Source organism: Heteronotia binoei, chromosome 21 (assembly GCF_032191835.1).
Source record: "Heteronotia binoei isolate CCM8104 ecotype False Entrance Well chromosome 21, APGP_CSIRO_Hbin_v1, whole genome shotgun sequence".
Taxonomy (NCBI): Eukaryota; Metazoa; Chordata; class Lepidosauria; order Squamata; family Gekkonidae; genus Heteronotia; species Heteronotia binoei.
Genome location: NC_083243.1, coordinates 177,397,947 through 177,418,378, shown reverse-complemented (window position 1 = coordinate 177,418,378; position 20,432 = coordinate 177,397,947). Strand labels below are relative to the sequence as shown.

The 20,432-nt window shown below is 45.6% G+C and overlaps 1 protein-coding gene across 1 annotated transcript in view; it reads right to left on the bottom strand.

The window, feature by feature from the left end:
* Positions 1–10,462: 10,462 nt before the first annotated feature.
* LOC132588960 (probable hydrolase PNKD) overlaps positions 10,463–20,432 on the bottom strand; it is a 41,413-nt gene continuing 31,443 nt past the window's right edge. The window contains exons 6-9 of the mRNA XM_060261449.1: positions 20,080–20,243; positions 19,674–19,760; positions 14,202–14,317; positions 10,463–10,879 (exon numbers count right to left, since the gene is read on the bottom strand). Of these exons, the coding sequence (XP_060117432.1) occupies positions 10,706–10,879; positions 14,202–14,317; positions 19,674–19,760; positions 20,080–20,243 (541 nt within the window). The 3' untranslated portion in view covers positions 10,463–10,705. The remainder of the gene's footprint in view (positions 10,880–14,201; positions 14,318–19,673; positions 19,761–20,079; positions 20,244–20,432) is intronic.

Sequence of the window (20,432 nt, the reverse complement as noted above, 5' to 3'; positions counted from 1 at the left end):
ACGGATCCAATAAGAAGCTATAAGCATTCAACCAGAATATAAAGAGAGGTTTCATTTTGCTTTTGTGATGGGCTTCAAACAAAAGCCACCCACTGCCAGGTCAATGGAGGAATTCATTGGCTGCACCTACACATCATTGGATATTGCACTATTGTTGCACTGTAACAATAATTCATGACTGGAATTGCTTATCTGGACATGACAATCCAGCAGGTGAATGATGGTTTATGGTACAATAATTGTGAAATATCCAAAGATTTGTGGACATAGCCATAGTTTGACCCCCAATCCCTAAGGTTGTTAGAGCTGTAAACCCCACCACCTCCAATTATTTCCTTAATCCATTTTTATCCTGCTATTCCTTCAAAGAGCTTGAGGTGATGCATACCATCCCTGCTCCTTCATTTTATCCTCACAACAGCCCAGTGAGGCACATTAAACTGACAGAAAGTGACTGGCCAAAGGTGATGCAGCAGCTTCAGGGCACAGCAGGGATTGGAACCTGGGTCTCCCAGATCCTAGTCTGATACTACACCTCACTTGAGCTCAGACCCATAGCCATGGGTGGAGGGTCTATGGGGGCTCTGCCCCCAGCTTCTGGGTGGGGGGCCCGACTCCCCACCACCACCATGGCCCCTGCCATTGGCCTCCTCCTTCCCCCACGGGCTCCCTGCGCCATTTAAAGTGCCTGCCAACCAGCTGATGAACGGGTCCTTTAAATCACACGGGGAGGCCAGCAGCTATCCTGCCACCCCTCCCACGTGATTTGAATTGTGGAGGAGGGAGGGGGTGTCCTCAAGCTGAGGCAGTTGGGTAGAGTTGCCAGGTTAAACTCAGGAAACATCTGGGGACTTTGGGGGTGGAGCCAGGAGACTTTCCCATTCCCTGCATAAATAAATATACAGCAGTGCAGTTCCCGTGAATATAGTCTTAATTTCCTCGTCCTCTTTTTTTTGACTACCCAGGCAGTTGCACTTCCACTAAATGAAAGTGAAATTTGTCATACCTCTCCACTAGTCCCTGTGTCAGGCTTTGGAAGCATTTCCAAGCATGGGACATTTTTTAATGATTTTATTGTGATTCTATTTTTAACACTATGTTGTTTTAACTGTTGTTAGCCACCCTGAGCCTGTCAGGGGAGGGCAGGATCCAAATGTAATAAAATAAATAAATAAAACCAGCTAACTTGGAGAAGGCATTTATATCTTTAAATCACATCTACAAGCCAAGCCATCCGGCGGCTTGAAGAATGTGTTTAAAGCTAAAAGTTTATTATTTATTTATTTATTTGTATTTCTATCCCACCCTCCCTGCCAAAGCAGGCTCAGGGCGGCTTACATATTCATGTATGGACATGAAACACAAAATACAATTAAAACATAAAAACATCAAAATATTAAAAACATTTGAGGTGCTATTGATCTTTAGATGGTAATCTGTTTAATAAAATGGATGGCTGCCTGTTCTATTTTGTATTAAGTTTAACTATTCTGCTGTTCAGGCTGAATGTTGTATATAAAACAGCTCTTAGGGTCATGCTAGAGGTGGTCCAGATGTTTCAAAAGCTGCTTTCTTTCCACCTCTACCTCCCTCCACCTACCTACCTTCCTTCCTTGTGGCTCTCAAGCATCTGATGTTTATTCTATGTGGCTCTTACACTAAGCAAATCAGGCCACCCCTGCACTGGGGTGATTTACTCACTGGAGCTGCTGGAAACCATCTGTGGTTTTTCAGCCAGCTTCTTCAAACACAGGAACACAAACAGAGATCAGACTAGTGGGTGGAGTTTTCCTCCCTCCCATAATCAGGTTCTAGCTAACTCTTTACTATCCATTTCACAATAGAAAGAACTTCTGAAGTGAATGCAAAACAGAGGGACTGTGCTGGTTTCTCTGTTTTTCACACACTGGGTCTGCACACTTGACCCTCCCCCCCTGCAACTTTGTTTGGCTGAGATTTAAAGGCACATACACATTTGGAAACACAAACAGTTGGGTCTCCTAACCCTGCCAAGATTTAAAGGCACATGGAGGCTGTTGGGGCAGGGCTTCCCCACTAGCCAGCTAGTTGTTGGTGGAGAGGAGCCTTGGGGACTACTAAGCCTACAGTTGGGTAGAGTTGTCTCTGCTTCTTGCAGCTGACTGGAGAGTTCTCTGTCTGGCTGCAAGAAGCAGGAAGACTAGGCCTGCCGGGCCCACCTCTCTCTCTTTCCCCTCCTGCTCAGCAAGCAGGATGGGAGAGAGCGAGAAGCAGAGGTAGTGAAGCAGAGAAATAACGACATCCACACATTGTTGTGTTGAAAACGAGTTTACTTTGGTACCAAAGCAGAACTTAGCTGGCCATAAGCCTCCAAACTGACTAAGTTAAAGTTATTCTCATTCAGACCGTTTTTATTCACACCCCAAAACAAGCAGGCAGGCCGCCCAAGCTTATCTAACTCAACATTCTCTACCTTCCTTGCTCTCCTTCTACCTTCATGCGTTATCAGCTCTTGCATGAAGCTTCTCTGAGGCCTCTTTGTTATCTACTTTACAACCTTGAATCCGCACCCACTGAGACTATCTGGACTCTAATGGACAGTTGCTTCAAACATTGCATCAGACATTCTCTTTTTGAAGGCAAAAACATATTTTCATTTATTATTACAGGGGTATTCATTAATTATTCAGTAGTCTCTGCTTATTACAGCCGGCTGGAGAGTTCTCTTGCCAGCTGTGAGAAGCAGAAACACTGGGTCTGCTGCCCCCACCTCTCTCTGCCCTCCTGCTCGCTGAATGTGAAGGGAAAGTGAGAGGCAGAGGTCTCTGTGCTTCTGGCAGCCTTTTGGCTGCAAGAAGCTGTTATACCAGGCTTGCCAGCCCTGCCTTTTAAGGTCAGGGGTGTGTTTAAAAATTTAAGTGCCCCTTGAATTTTTAAAAAGCCCCCCAGCCTTAAAATTCCTGGCTATGCCACTGCTTGAACCTATAATTTCTATGAGGGGTAACTTTTCCTACCACGTTTAGGATGATGGACGAAATAACATTTGACAGAATTTTCATTCCATGTAGCAGTAACAGGCACACAGGCTTCCTTGGGGCCCTTTGTATCCATTCCCGTTTTGGAGGAGGAGGAATGAGAGGGAGTGGCTAGCAGTGCCATCCTATGCAAAGTTATACCCTTCTAAATCCATTGAAATCAGTGTGCTTAAAAAGGAGGAACTCCATTTAGAATGGTCCTGTATGTCCCTCTGTGCAAATGTTTCCACAGGACCTTTTTGACCAAGTATTATCTTCTAGCCTTTGTTCTTAATTTATACATACTAGTGACCTACTTTCAGAATTACTAACTTTCATTCTAACAATGCTCCAGTGTCTTTAATAGCTGCATAATCAGAGGGAATTCAGCAAGTAAAGTTTCTCCGGCAAAGGGCTTGTTACCTCACAGCATGAGAATGAAAAAAGAGCTGGAAGATTTGCTTAGAAAACTGGGAGCTTTTGTGTTATGGTTTTGAGCATGTGAAATATGCTGTGTTGCAAAAGAGTTGAATGTCCTTCCTCAAGCTGCTACTCACTTGTCGTGGGAAATTCAGACTTTTGTCCCTTGAGTGACCACTTTTATAAACAAAGAAAGTTATTTGTTGTTTCTGGCTATCTCTGCTGAGCGAACTCTTCCTTTGCAATGGATAATGTTGTATGATTTCTTGACATGCAAGTGTCACAGACATCTGTTGGCCAGTGTGCATGAAAACATCAGTCACATGCAACTCATAACCCCCTTCACTAACTTTTCATTTTAAAAGACTCCATCTACAGTAGCTGAGTCATTCCCACTGTACCATTCAATCATAGTGACATTTCTCTAGTTACTCCCTTCCTGCCTTATTGCAATAACCTCAACATTTCCTGGATCATTTTTAGTAACAACGTTTGTACCTGCTTCTCCAGCACCTCCCTGTCACATTTTGAGGCTTAACAGAAAAGGAGAAATCAAAGTGATCCCGAAAAGTATGTGTGGAGGGGATTGATCAAACTTTGTTTTCAATATTTTACCATTTCATACTTCATGTATTACTTGGACTCAATTAGATCAGTTGCCCGGTAGGATATAACCCACTATCCTGTAATTCTTTTTGAAAATTACACTGCATACACTGATAGCGTTGGGGTCATATTTATCCCCACTTCTACTACCAGAACAGGGAATGTGCATTCAGTGCATTGAAATTGGCAAAATATTCTTGTGCTTGCACAGGGAGGTTTTATTTTGTTTTGGCATCCAAAGTAGAGCAACGCTTTTGGAACATTCACTCAATGTCATCCTGTAATTATCCACTTTCCAGATTTTCACCTGCATTAATTTGATATTTCCCAAACCTGGCTGGAAATATTTTTTTGGAAAGATCACAGTCAACGCATGTTGGAAGTTGGCATCATTTTCCTTGCCTCTTCTCAGCTCCACTACAAATCTTTGTAAAACTCCAGAGAATTGTGCATTAAAATGATGAATCCCCCAAATAGTCTTCCCAACTGTAGGGAAAGCAACAGGTTTTGGCTGGCCTCAGAAAGGGAACAAGACAAGGAGCACATACAAGCTACCCAAGAAGCAAAACTGATGACACTGGAAGTGTTGTGTCCTAGGTTCAAATGGAGAACTGTTACTTTTGGAGGGAACTGTTACTTTTGGAGGGAAGCTGAACAAGCCAAGCTTGTACTCCACACCAGGGTTCCAGAGAAGGCCTAAGCGTGCCCAATCAGGGGAAGGATTGAAACATAAGTAGCCAATCAACATCTAGGCTCATACTGTACCCTGATAGGCCCTTAGGCCTCTGTAAATAGCCAATCCATGTACATAGTTAAGATCCAATCAGAAGGGGGCAAGAATTGTATAAAAGGAGCAGGAGGTTTGAATAGAGGTCAGTCTGTGTTGGTGTTCCTGAAGTAAAGCTTGCTGAAATCACTCTCCGACTCTGGTCTCTTACTGCGCCGACCCCAGTACTTTACAGGAAGATTCGCTCACACTTTTTAGCACCTCATCCTGCAACGGGATGGATCAGTTAGGCTTGGTTCACATATGAAGGAAAATAAGGTAACTAGAATGGGCTGCAGCACCTCAGACTGTAGGTAGACAATTCCATTTTAGAATGCTCTCCAGTTAAAAACTGCAATGCCTTCTAAAAGAAAATCAGTACAGCAAAACAAAGAAGGGGCAGAATGTCTCTCCCAGCTGTGCTAGTTCTCTTTTCAGGGAGGTTTGGGGTTGTGTCTTTTTAGCACAAAGCTGTAATCCACCATCTGCAGTTGTGTCCATTTAGCCAGCTCAGGGCTCTGCCAGCACATCCTCCTGTAAATATGAAACAGGCTTTAGCAGCTGCAAAAAAGCTGGAAGGGGGCGCAATCCTTTGGTTTCTCCTCTTCTAATGAGGTAAAACAAAGGCTTTGTGCTGCTCATTAGCATCTTCTGTCTCCAAATTCAGCTCTAGGACAAATTTAAGGCTGCAGTCCTATGTGCACTTATATGGAAGAAGGTCCCCTTAAGCTCACTAGGACTTGTTTCCAAAGGCCTGAGACTTGTTTCCAAAGGCACATCACGCACTGTTCCCAGGTACATCCCCTGGTCAGGGTGACAGACATGGTCTGCGAGTTCTGTACTTCCCAGGCATGCAAGGGCTGAATTGGGACTGGGATCACAGCACACAGGTAGAGGACGCTTAGACCTTTCCCCCCACAGTGGCAGTTTCCTGATCAAGGCAGTTGCTATTTAATTTGCTGGGGGAATGTAACATGCACTGATGGGGGTACCCAGACCACAACTGTCAACACAATGCAGGACATACCTGGGAAAGCATAGTGTAATTAGGTCCTGAATAAGCCTGCAGAGGACTGGGCTGTATTCTATGCTGGTTGTCTCCCAACCCTTCAAGATGGGGCATTCCAGTAAAACAGACAACAGGCTGTGACTGGGATCCACAGGCCTGGGTTTGGAGGAACAAACAGAAACATAAGTAGACTTAGCATAGTTCCACCTGTGCAAGATCTTGTGTAAACGCTAGCATTTTCCTCCTAGACCCTTTAGGACCCAGAAATAGGTTGCGCCTTGTATGAGTGGGGATACAATATGACTGACTCAGCAAAAGCAGCTACTGCAGTTTTTTCTTGTATTTCTGCTTGTTCAAGAGGCTAAACCAATCAGAAGTTCTGCGTTAGATCCAGTCTCAGATCTTGATTTAATTCAATGTAATTTTCAGACTGGTATCCTGCCCTATCCCGCAAGTGGGCTCAGGGCGGCTTACAACAATAAAACAACAGAGTTAAAATAATAGCATCAAAACACACACATTACAAAACAGGAGCAGCACAGTAAACAATCTTACAGACATAGGCGGGAAACAGCATGCGGCTGACGGCTAACAGCATAACATGATAACACCATAATGGTGAAATGCCGGGGGGAAGCGATGACTTTTGAAGGACGCCCGCTGGATTAATTAAAAGCCTGGTGGAAAGTGGGAGTCCACCAGGTAGGGGCCAGGACTGAAAAGGCCCTGGCCCTCGTTGAAGCCAGCCGGGCATCTTTAGGACGAGGGACTATGAGAAGATGTTGAGCAGCAGACCTCAGAGCCCGGGGTGGGTTGGGGGGGGTGGTGGGTTCATATGGAAATAAGCGGTCCCAAAGATATGCAGGCCCCTGGCCATAAAGGGCCTTAAAGGTAAGGAACAACACCTTGAACCGGATCCAGTACTCAAGAGGTAGCCAGTGCAGCTCACGCAGCACCGGATGCATCTGCGCCACTCATAGACCTTGATGCCAACAACTGGGCTGCTGCGATGTGTACCCGCTGGAGTTTCTGGAGCAGGGTCAAGGGAAGCCCCATGTAGTTACAATAGTTTTAATCTGGAGGTGACTGTTGCATGAATCACTGTGGCTAGATCACAGGAGGTGAGGTAGGGGGCCAACTGTCAGGCCCGCCTCAGATGGAAAAAGGTAGCCCTTGCAGTGGCGTGACCTATGCCTCCATAGATTGCACAGTGAAAAGAGATACTGTAGTCTCTCTATTCCTACCTACCAGGCTGAACTTCTCTTATGGGCTGAACTTTCTGCCACCAACTTTGAAGTTTTGGTGTCAGATGTGCAATTGCACAGCCCAGCCTACACTTTTCATGCCAGTTTGGTGTAGTGGTGAAGTGTGCGGACTCTTATCTGGGAGAACCGGGTTTGATTCCCCACTCCTCCACTTGCACCTGCTGAGATGGCCTTGGGTCAGCCATAGCTCTGGCAGAGGTTGTCCTTGAAAGGGCAGCTGCTGGGAGAGCCTTCTCCAGCCCCACCCACCTCACAGGGTGTCTGTTGTGGGGGAGGAAGGGAAAGGAGATTGTAGACCGCTCTGAGCCTCTGTCCTTGAAAGGGCAGCTGCTGTGAGAGCCCTCTCAGCCCCACCCACCTCACAGGGTGTCTGTTGTGGGGGGAGAAGATAAAGGAGATTGTGAGCCGCTCTGAGCCTCTGTCCTTGAAAGGGCAGCTGCTGTGAGAGCCCTCTCAGCCCCACCCACCTCACAGGGTGTCTGTTGTGGGGGAGGGAGATAAAGGAGATTGTAGGCCGCTCTGAGCCTCTGTCCTTGAAAGGGCAGCTGCTGTGAGAGCCCTCTCAACCCCACCCATCTCACGGGGTGTCTGTTGTAAGGGGAGAAGATAAAGGAGATTGTAGGCCACTCTGAGCCTGTTCTTGAAAGGGCAGCTCCTGTGAGAGCCCTCTCAGCCCACCCACCTCATAGGGTGTCTGTTGTGGGGGGAGAAGATAAAGGAGATTGTGAACCGCTCTGAGCCTCTGTCCTTGAAAGGGCAGCTTCTGTGAGAGCCCTCTCAGCCCCACCCACCTCACAGGGTGTCTGTTGTGGGGGAGGAAGGGAAAGGAGATTGTAGGCCGCTCTGAGCCTCTGTCCTTGAAAGGGCAGCTTCTGTGAGAGCCCTCTCAGCCCCACCCACCTCACAGGGGGTCTGTTGTGGGGGAGGAAGGGAAAGGAGATTGTAGGCCGCTCTGAGCCTCTGTCCTTGAAAGGGCAGCTTCTGTGAGAGCCCTCTCAGCCCCACCCACCTCACAGGGTGTCTGTTGTGGGGGAGGAAGGGAAAGGAGATTGTGAGCCGCTCTGAGACTCTTCGGAGTGGAGGGCGGGATATAAATCCAATATCATCTTCTTCTTCTTCATGAAGAAATCCCTTCCTGCTGAATCAAACCTGAATAGGTTGGACTGTAATGAATATATTTTCCAATGATTTGACAATAAATGATGTACAGAATGTAAACTTTTATTCTCAGACATTCAGAGTTTTGTTGTTGTTGTTGTTTACACTCTAGGACCTCAGCACCTGAAGACAGAAATCTTAATAGCAGCTCATTAAACTTCACAACAACAAAAATTTAAAAAAAAAAAGATTCTCTAAATCTTTGCAAAACAGAATCAAGTATTTGTGGAACCCAAAGATAGGATACGATGAAAAGTAGTGTGTGTTAAAAAATGCAAATAACTTGCATAATGTTTAATAAATTAACAAATTGTCAGCCCTTCTTAATAACTCTGTTATTAACAGAGAAACGTGTTTATAGAAGCCTAACTCATATACCTGCAACCATAAGGCCACACTGCTGATGGTCAAGGTGGCTTCCACAAGGAGGTTTTGCTCCAGTTTGGCATTCAAATTGGGAGTGCATTTCTCCCCACCCTGAACATTCACAAAATATCATCCCCTAATTGTTCACTTTCTGGGTTCTCCTTGCTTTGCTCTGTAATCTTTCCCAAATGATCTTTTTGGAACGATCAGAAAGACCTTTGCACATGGACAGGAAGGGTTGCATTTCTGAAGCTGCTGCCCATGCTAACATCATTTTTCTCACCCTCCATACACACATCACCACCATTCCAGGCATGGTTTCTTTTTTTTTTAGGTTCTTTTAACATGGTAATTGCTAGATTATACTCACACACGATTTTATTGCCACACCTTCTAACTCAGGGGTCCTCAACCTACGGCCCGTGGGCCAGATGCGGCCCGCTGAGGACGTTTATGCGGCCCGCCGGGTTATGGCAAAATCAGACCGGAAGTGACGTTCGACCTAAACTTGCGTTAGCAACGCACACTTCCGGCACTGGGCTGAGGCGGCGGAGACAGAGTGTGAGGTGATACCGAGGTGAGTTGAGTTCCCAGGCCAGGGTGTGTGGTGTGGGGAAGGGAGAGAGATGCAGAAGACGGAGAACTGACGGCCCGCGGCCTTGTACAGTAACGGCAGTCCGGCCCTCCAACAGTCTGAGGGACAGTGAACTGGCCCCCTATTTAAAAAGGTTGAGGACCCCTGTTCTAACTCCTCTGAATTCCTCCTAGGTTTGGTTTAAAAGGCCTTTTCAAACATTTCTCCTGGGAATTCAGAGGAGCGATCAGCAATCAATCATTATGCTATAAAGTTCTATTGATTTTATTAAAAAGCCAGAACAAAAGCCTTAACAGTGGAGTGGAATTGGTGGTGGAGAAATGCAGTGAAAAGAGCAGCTAATGGAGGAAAGGGAACACAAACTATCTTTGAGGATACTTCATTGCCAGCATATGTGCAGCTATACTGACAAGGAAATGGAGAATCTTTGTGTGAATGCAGTTCACATTTCAGAAAAATGTCCCCACTCCTATAATGTTCATCTACACCTCTCCTGTCAACACACTTGCACATAAAGTGTATAGAAAGGAGTCATGTAGCCATACCATGCTCTGCTTCTGGGACCGGCACATACTGTCACAGACAGGAGAAACGATGCCTCCCTTGTTCAATTGCTGGTCTGAACTCTAGGTGTGCTTGTGCTTCGTGGGGCAATTGGAGAAGTGATGGAACATTGCACAGGCCTGGATATCTGTCTTTCAAGAATCTGAGCCACAAACCTGAGCTTTTCTTTTTGTTCAGGAAAAGCCAAAATGCTTGACTGCAAAAAAAGTGTTATTTTGCAAAAAAAAAAAAAATGTTAACAAAAAACAAGAAAAGGAGGAGCAAACTGAAGATGCATAACACAATCCTCTCCTCCTGAATTTAGGTGGCCTTAGAAGATGCTTAGCTGCCCAAGAAAACAAGAAAGAGGAAGGAGAAGGTTCCTTTTTATGTGCTAGACAGGAGTTAAAAGATCAATAAGCACTTCAGTTTCACGTGTGTGCGCTCATCTCTCCGAAGAAGTGGACAAAGTGTTGAAATTGTGCTTGCGACAAGACCCAAGAGAGCTAGCAAAAGCTCCCCAGAGCTAGCAATAGGCAGGCACACTCAAACATATAAAATTTAAAAACTGTCACAACTTTCAGGGTTCCCCCCACCCCCCCAAGCATTAATCCTACACCGCTTCATCCACCAAGAGCAGGTTAGGTGGGAAGCAACAGGGTATAGGGAGGTGCCATATCACATTGGATTTCACAAAAAAAACCATCCAGTCCTCCAGGAGACAACAGTTTTACTGACAGGCTGCAGGTCTCATTCTTTATGTCACGTTTGTAAGCAACGCTGGCAACCAAAACTCAGGAAAACAGCCTGAACGTCAAGTGTTTCCATTCCATTCACTTCACATTGTGGGAGAGATCAACATACATGTAGATCCTTCCTCAGTAGGGTAGAGCCCACTTTGTGACCAGACTCCTCCTTACAGAGGCTACTGCTGTGCCACTGCTTCTGGGTACACTTTTCTCCAGACTGCTGCCACATTGCTTGCTAGTTTGCTTTGTACGCATCCTTTCGCCGTCGCACTTCCTTTAGCACCCGAGCCCGGAAGATGTCCCAGTCCTCATCCCTTTGGCGCTGAAGGCCCACAGCTTCCTGCACCTCCCGACAGTGAGTCCGCAGGAAAGGATTGTATTGTTTCTCCTCACTAACGGTGGAAGGACACTGTGAGAGGAACAGAATGGGAATGATGCATTTAAATGAGTGGAGGCAACAGGTGAACATATGAAGCTGCCTTATACTGAATCAGACCCTCGGTCCATCAAAGTCAGTATTGTCCACTCAGACTGGCAGCGACACACCCTTTACAATAATTCACAATATCCATGTTTATAGGAGCCCAAGTGAGAAGGTAAATGCCTTAATTTTAAAACACAAAAATATACACAAATGGAATCATTTGAAGGTGTACGTATTTTACCTCTTGCTCACATCACTACATTAGGGCACTGTTGTACATTATACATTTACAAGAAGGTAACCCAAACAGACTTGGGATCACTTCATTTTTCCCAGCATCCCCCTCTCCTCATGACTGTCCCTCTCTCTCCTCCAGGCAGCTTCCATATCCTTTCCACTATCCTGGCTTGCTTCTCTCCTTTCCACTTATGAACTAACTTTTCTTTTATCTATCCCCTGACTCCAGTCTTCGGCTTTATTTAGTATATAGCTTTACTGATTATTTGGGTCTCCCCAAAGCAGCTTACATCATTCTCCTCTCTTCTGTTTTATCCTCACAACAGCTGTTAGGTAGGTTAGGTTGAGAGAATGTTACTTTCCCAAAGTCACCCAAGCAAGCTCCTCCGGCAAAATGGGGGTTTGAACCTAGGGTAATCAGACTCCTTCCACCTACCTAGACCACATTATGAATCTAACCTCAGCTGCTATGGGGAGGTCACCTGCATGGCATGAATGAGTGAATATTCATACACAGGCTACAAACTTTTATTTTTCCATGCACAAGCAACTGCTGCTATTACAGATCAAAATTAATTTCATTTTATGTTAAGGCACTGTGAGCCCACCATTTTGCAGAGAAATTTAACTTGTGGCCTATAGTAACCGAACAAGACAGTGATGGTGACCAGAAAAGTGGGTGGCATTGACAATCAGGAAAAGAACAGAACAGAAGAACAGAAGCGAGGCCATGTTGGATCAGGCCAATGGCCCATCCAGTCCAACACTCTGTGTCACACAGTAGCCAAAAAACCCAGGCACCATCAAGAGGTCCATCAGTGGGGCAAGGACACTAGAAGTCCTCCCACTGTTGCCCCCCCAAGAGCCAAGAATACAGAGCATCACTGACCCAGACATAAGAACATAAGAGAAGCCATGTTGGATCGGGCCAATGGCCCATCCAGTGCAACACTCTGTGTTACCCAGTGGCCAACCCCCCCCCCCAGGTGCCATCAGGAGGTCCACCAGTGGGGTCAGGACACTAGAAGTCCTCTCACTGTTGCCCCCCAAGCACCAAGAATACAGAGCATCACTGCCCCAGACATAAGAACATAAGAGAAGCCATGTTGGATCTGGCCAATGGCCCATCCAGTCCAATATTCTGTGCCACACAGTGGCCAAAACACCCAGGCACCATCAGGAGGTCCATCAGTGGGGCCAGGACACTAGAAGCCCTCCCACTGTTGCCTCCCCCAAGCACCAAGAATACAGAGCATCACTGCCCCAGACAGAGAGTTCCATCTATACCCTGTAGCTAAGAGCCACTGATGGACCTGTGCTCCATATGCTTATCCAATCCCCTCTTGAAGCTGGCTATGCTTGTGGATGCCACCACCTCCTGTGGCAGTGAATACTGTCCATTTAGCGATTATATTATTGATATGTGTTGGCCAAGTTTGGCATTCTCTCTTAATGAATGGAATACTGTTCTCCCCCAAATAAAAATACCCTGCCCTTCAATATTCAGCTGGAACGGCTTCCATCCCATAAGCCTCCTCCCATTCACCCAAAGCCCCGCTCTCCCTTACAAGTGGGACAGGACTTTGCAGCAGTTACAGGATAAGGAGAGTTTAGGGTTGCCAATTGCCAGGTGGGGGCAGGGGATCCCCCGGTTTGGAGGCCCTCCCCCCGCTTCAGGGTCGTCAGAAAGCGGGGGGAGGGGAGGGAAATGTCTGCTGGGAACTCTGTTATTCCCTATGGAGATTTATTCCCATAGAAAATCATGGAGAATTGATCCACGGGTATCTGGGGGGACTATTTTTGGGGGTAGAGGCACCAAATTTTCAGTATAGCATCTAGTGCCTCTCCCCAAAATACCTCCCAAGTTTCAAAAAGATTGGACCAGAGGATCCAATTCTACGAGCCTCAAAAGAAGGTGCCCCTATCCTTCATTATTTCCTATGGAAGGAAGGCATTGAAAAGGTGTGCCGTCCCTTTAAATGTGAGGGCCAGAACTCCCTTTGGAGTTCAATTATGCTTGTCAAAACCTTGATCTTGGCTCCACCCCTAATGTCTCCTGGCTCCACCCCCAAAGTCCCCAGATATTTCTTGAATTGGATTTGGCAACCCTAGGAGAGTTGCAGATTCAAGGCTATTATGGGTGTAGACAGTGGAAGGGATTAGGGCAGGAGGGGGGGTCAGTGAAGGGGGAGATATAGTAGTGCAGATGGAGAGGATATTTCTGCACATTCATTTCTGTATGAATGAGTATGGGCCACCAGCCCAGTTTAAAATGGGCCTCCAATTTTATAATGCCTAGTATCACCAGCAATACTTGTCACGGAAGCTAGTAATGCACTGCAGAACAAACTAGAAAGTACAAAGCAAGCAACTGAGACATGGAAGCACTATGTCCCAGCATGCGCTACAGTGTATGAGCCCAAAAATCTCTCACGCAAGCAGATCCCAGTCAGAAATCATCCCATGGATTGGATCCCTCCAATCCAACGATATTGCAGCTTCTGGAAAAGTGCTGCACACATTTGAAGACCAACGAAAGCAAACAGCATGTTATTTTATTTTTTTTTAATCATCCTTGTAATAATAATTTTTTTTCTGTCATAGAAACATTCTAACTGTATAACCTGTTTCGCACTTTTTTGGCTTTTTTCTACTTCTTCCCTTCTTTCCTTTTTTGTTTCCCACTCCCTTCTATATGCCAGATTCAGTCAAATATTAAAACAAACAAAAACCCCAAATGGCCCAACTGAGACAAACACAGGAAAATCCCTAGACAGGTGTTTCCAGTGGGAAGGAAGAGCCAGGAAGCTGCCCATGGGTGAATTCCACAACACCTACAGTGGATAGAGAGTTTAGAACAAAGAGGTTTGGGGGGGGGGCACACATGAATGTGCACTATTGGGAAACAGCGAGGGAGAGACCATTAAATCTTGAACCCAAAAATCATTCTAAATGACCTCATCTATTCTCCATCCCAGTTCCAAGTGTGAAGTGGCAGCTTTTGATCTACAAAAACCATCTCTCTGTCTCTCTCGCTGTTTCCCAAATACACACACACACACTTCCTTACCGTGCTCTTCCTCTCAGCCCGTTGTTGATTCACCCACTGCAGCTTCTGCTCCAGAAAAGGGTTCTCTGCCTCCAAAAGACTAGCAAACATTAGACACTCTAAGGCATACTCGTGTCCTAAAGAGAGAAAAGGACGTCAGTGGGGTCAATTCCCTTTGAAGCCCAACAAACAGTTGCTCTCTTTCAACCCGTCTGAGCCCACCAAAGCTCAAAGTGCTTCCCTACAGTTACCACCCTTGGAGTCCTATGATGGTTTATTTGTTACTTTGGAAATATATATCTGCCACATCTCCAAAGACCCGTTTGAGGTGGCTTACAACTAAAGCAAAACCATTAAAGTACAGCCATTAAAAACAAGTCAGGGGCACAAAGGGATGTTTTTGCCAGGTGCCTAAAAGTGGACACCAGGCAAGCCTCAAGGAGATGGGCATTCCATAGGCAAGAAGATGCCACTGGAAAAAAAATCTGTCTCTGGTTCCTACACGCCTCGCCTCTGGAGGCAGAGGCAGAAAGAACAAGATTTCAGAAGACAAGATTTTGGAAGATAATTTTATCTGGTGGGTCAGATAATATGGGTAGCTATAGTATGGCCCAAGCTGCTTACAACCTTATAAGGTGAGAAGCACTACTTTGAACTGTATCAGGAAACAGGTAGCCAGTAGAGATTTTTCAGCACAGGGCTTACAAGATCTCTGTATCTGGGACTCTTTTTTGTAGAAAAAAAACTCAGCAGGAACTCATTTGCATATTATCCCATACCTCCTGAGGTCACCATTGTTTCACACTGGGCTTTTTTGTAGACAAAAATTAGGCCACGCCACGATGCCAAGCCAGCCAGAACTACGTTCCTGTGTGTTCCCACTCAAAAAAAGCCCTGTCTGTAACCATCCTCTGACAATAATGTGGCAGCCACATTTTGAGCCAACTGAAATTTCCAAACAGTTTTCAAAGGCAGCCACACAAACAGCATATTACAGTAATCTAACCTGGATGCAGTCAGAGCATAGATCACTGTGACCAGATCATAGCTTTCAATGAAGGGCTGTAGCTGGTGTATTGACTGAAGCTGGTAAAAGGCATTAAGTTCCACCAAGGAGACCTGAACCTGCAACCACAGGTCAAGGTCTTGAAGCAAACTGGCAGTACACCTCTCTCTACGATACGCTGACTCCTCAGTATTCAAGCAGCTTCGTTACTGAGCAGCAGCACCTCAATCACGTCTGGACTGAACCTCAGTTTATTGGTCTTGATTCATCCTATTACCTTCTATGGGAATTCCACAGACTCATTCAGGTCAGTTAATAATCAAGAGTAGAGCTGGGAATCATCCATATTTTGGTGGCATTGCACCGCATATCCATGGATGATCTCTCCCAGTAGTTTCACATAGATCTTACACAGGAACAAGATACATCTCTGTTGGACCCTACAGCATAAATGCTACAGAAATGACCAGCAGACCCCCAGCATCACCTTCTGGAATTGATCACTCAAATAAGAATGGAACCACCAGAGCACGGTCCCCCCTCCACCAGCTCATAATAATAATAATTTTTTATTTATATCCCACCCTCCCCGCCAAGGCAGGCTCAGGGCGGCTTACAGACATGGAAAGTGCCGTGATTACAATAAATACATTATACAATAAATACGATGAAATACATTTAAATAATTTAATTAAAACCACAACAGTTAAGGTGCTATAATACAAGACAGTATATATCAGACGGCTAGGTGTCACTTCAGGATTCAATCTTGTAGGCCATTTGAAAAAGGACAGTTTTGCAGGCCCTGCGGAACTGATTATAGTCCCGCAGGGCTCGAACCTCCTCTGGTAATTGATTCCACCAATGGGGAGCCGTTATTGAGAAGGCCTGCTCTCGAGTTGTTTTCAGTTTGGCCTCCCTTGGTCCAGGGATTTTTAAGAGATTTTGGGAGCTAGATCTCAGTGCTCTCTGGGGGATATATGGAGAGAGGCGGTCCCTAAGGTAGACAGGTCCTCCGCCATATAGGGCTTTAAAGGTAAAAACCAGCACCTTGTAACGAACTCGGAACACAATTGGCAGCCAGTGCAGCTCCCGCAACCTAGGCTGCACGTGCTCCCACCGAGGTAGTCCCACCAACAGCCTGGCCGCCACATTCTGCACTAGCTGCAGTTTCTGAGTTCGGTACAGGGGCAGCCCCATGTAGAGGGCATTACAGTACTCCAACCTCGAGGTGACCGTTGCATGGAGCTCAGCCAGTCTTTCCAGTAGGACACCATGGTCAACAGTATCAAAAACTGTTGAGAGAGGTCCAGGATAATGCAGGAATCACTTCCGGTAAAGATAATCTATCCACGAGACCAAGGTCATTTCCAATCCAAACCTAGGCTTGAATCTGGGTTAGTTTCTTCCAAGATCCCTTGAGGCTCCACAGTCACCACCCACTAAAGCACTTCGCCCCAGAATGTTGGCCAATGGGTAGTAGTTATTAGGTCATTCAGCTTATGTGAAAGGAGAAATGCATGTTTGCCTCTGGACAATCTCAAAACTACTGAAGTAAGCTGTAAGCGATATCATATGGTAATTACTGGGGACTGCAAAATCATAAGAACATAAGACGCCATGTTGGATCAGGCCAATGACCCATCCAACACAACACTCTGTATCACACAATGGCCAAAATACACACACACACACACACACACACACACACAAACACTGTGGCTAATAGCCACTGATGGACCTCTGCTCCATATTTTTATCCAATCCCCTCTTGAAGCTGGCTATGCTTGTGGCCGCCGCCACCTCCTGTGGCAGTGAATTCCACATGTTAATCACCCTTTGGGTGAAGAAGTACCTCCTTTTATCCGTTTTAACCTGACTGCTCAGCAATTTCATTGAATGCCCACGAGTTCTTGTTTTGTGAGAAAGGGAGAAAAGGACTTCTTTCTCTACTTTCTCCATCCCATGCATAATCTTGTAAACCTCTATCATGTCACCCCGCAGTCGACGTTTCTCCAAGCTAAAGAGCCCTAAGCGTTTTAAGCTTTCTTCATAGGGAAAGTGTTCCAAACCTTTAATCATTCTAGTTGCCCTTTTCTGCACTTTTTCCAATGCTATATTCTTTTTGAGGTGCGGTGACCAGAATTGCACACAGTACTCCAAATGAAACCGCACCATTGATTTATACAGGGGCATTATGATACTGGCTGATTTGTTTTCAATTTCCTTCCTAATAATTCCCAGCATGGCATAGGCCTTTTTTATTGCAATCGCACATTGTCTCGACATTTTCAGTGAGTTATCTACCATGACCCCAAGATCTCTCTCTTGGTCAGTGTCTCTGCCAGTTCACAACTTGTATTTGTAGCTGGGATTCTTGGTCCCAATGTGCATTACTTTGCACTTGGCCACACTGAACCTCATCTGCCACGTTGACGCCCACTCACCCAGCCTCAGCAGATCCCTTTGGAGTGCCTCACAATCCTCTCTGGTTCTCACCACCCTGAACATTTTAGTGTCATCTGCAAACTTGGCCACTTCACTGTTTACTCCCAACTCCAGATCATTAATGAACAAGTTAAAGAGCATGGGACCCAGTACCGAGCCCTGTGGCACCCCACTGCTTACCATCTTCCACGGCGAAGACTGCCCATTTATACTCATTCTCTGCTTCCTATTAATTAGCCAGTTTTTGATCCACAAGAGGACCTGTCCTTTTACTCCATGACTCTCGAGCTTACTAAGGAGCCTTTGATGAGGAACTTTATCAAAAGCTTTCTGGAAGTCAAGGTAAACAACATCTATTGGGTCCCCTTTGTCCACATGCTTGTTCACCCCCTCAAAGAACTGTAACAGGTTAGTGAGGCAAGATCTTCCCTTACAGAACCCATGCTGAGTATTCCTCAATAACTTGTGTTCATCAATGTGCCTACTCATTCTGTCCTTGATAATGGTTTCTACCAACTTTCCCGATATTGAAGTCAGACTGACTGGCCTGTAGTTTCCCGGATCTCCTCTGGAACCCTTTTTAAAGATGGGGGTGACATTTGCTACCTTCCAGTCCTCAGGAATGGAGGCAGATTTCAATGAAAGATTAAATATTTTTGACAGGAGATCCACAAATTCATCTTTGAGTTCTTTCAGAACTGTTGGATGTATGCCATCCGGACCTGGTGACTTATTAGTTTTTAATTTGTCAATCAGTTGTAGGACCTCCTCTCTTGTCACCTCACCCTGACTCAAGTCTTTCAACACCCCTTCCAAAATTAGTGGTTCTGGAGCGGGCAAACACTTTTCATCTTCCACAGTGAAGACGGAGGCAAAAAATGCATTCAGCTTCTCAGCCATTTCCCTATCCTTCTTCAGTAATCCTTTTACACCTTGGTCATTAAAGGGCCCCACTGCCCCCCTGGCTGGTTTCCTGTTTCTAATATATTTTCTAATATATAGAATTTTTTATTGTTAGTCTTTATGTTTTTTGCGATATGCTCCTCATAGTCCCTTTTTGCCTGCCTGATCACAGTCTTGCATTTGATTTCCCACAGCCTGTGTTCCCTTTTATTAATCTCAATTGGACTAGCTTTCCACCACTTAAAGGAGTCCTCCTTACCTTTTACAGCTTCTATTACTTTGTTTGTTAACCATGTAGGCCTTCTCTTATACCTGTTTGTGCCTTTCCTAACATGTGGTATATATTTTATCTGAGCTTCTAGGATTGTAGTTTTAAAAAGCCTCCAAGCTTCCCCAAGGGTTTTGACTGTATTTACCTTTCCTTTCAGTTTCCTCTTCACATGCCTCCTCATCTCAGAGAATTTACCCCTTTTAAAGTTAAATGTGGTTGTGCTGGTCTTTTGGGGCAACTCCCTATTTATACAAATGGTGAAATCAATAACATTATGGTCACTGCTCCCAAGCGGTGCAATCAGTTTTACATCTTTTACCATCTTGGGCATTACTTAGGACCAAATCCAGGATCACCCCACCCCTGGTAGGTTCTGTGACCATCTGCTCCATAGCACAGTCACTGAGAACATCAAGAAACTCAATCTCTTTCTCTCGACCTGAACACATATCGACCCAATCAATCTGCGGGTTGTTAAAATCACCTATTATGACACAATCCCTGAATTGTGGTTCTGCATACACAAAGGTCTGCAAGGTCCCAGCCATGTTCTGTAGACAGTGGCATCTAACAATTTTACACAGAGAAATCTAGACTGCATTTCCACACCCGGTCCACAGTCTCAATCATACAGAGACATGTCCAATAGTAATGTTCCAAAATGGGAGGGGAATCGGGCACATAAAGATACATCTGTTCAGCTATTCCACCAGTCATCCACAAGCCCTCTGAACAGTCCATTAGCAGAGTCACTAGTGAATATTCTTCTCCCTCTCCACCCATGCCATGTGATGCAACAACTCCCGTGTCTGACATATAAGCATGGAATAAAAAGAAGCTATAAAACAGCTATCAAAGCATTCACCTGGCCACAGAAGTGTATCTTCTGCAAGGTCAGCTGCTGCATCTAGTGATGCCAGCATTGTTTCTGGAGTCCCTTCAAATATACGGCCTACAGGAATAAGAAATAAGCAGTTAATTTGGCAAGGAACAACTAATCAGTTGTCCCTATCTCAATATAAAACTATTCCTGTTGTTCACAGGTGCCTTTCAATGCCTTAATGTCGCCCCTCCCCCCTCCCCATCCACAAGGAAGGCCGGTGCATATTTCTCACAGATTAGATGCCTCTGTGCTTACTAGTAACTGGAGGGTGCAAATGCCAATTTATTTTTCTCTGGTGAGAATCAAGAGCTTCCTTAGAAACAGAGTTAGGAGCAGCGGGCCTTCTCTTCCTCACCCCATCCCATATCCCATTCAATTGCTAACTTACCACAGCCAGAGAGGAAGAGGAGGTCTCCCGAAAACAGAGAGGCTGGCCCTTCAAAAGGTTTCCCATCCAGCACATAGACCATGTGCCCCACTGTGTGCCCTGGAGTGAAGAGGGCTTTGAAGTGCAACCGTCCTATCATGATTGTCTCCTTGTCTGAGAGGGGACTAGAACACAACAATGGGTCACAAGGATGAAGGAGTTGCCTAAAGCCAGCCTGGAAAAATCTGCAGGGGCTGAGCATTCAGGATATTAGAGGTAGGGGGCTTTCCCTGCTTGGCTAACCTTCCTGCGGACAAATGAATAGCATAGCAACTCTCTTTTCACACTGATGGGAGAACTACAGTGTCTTTATT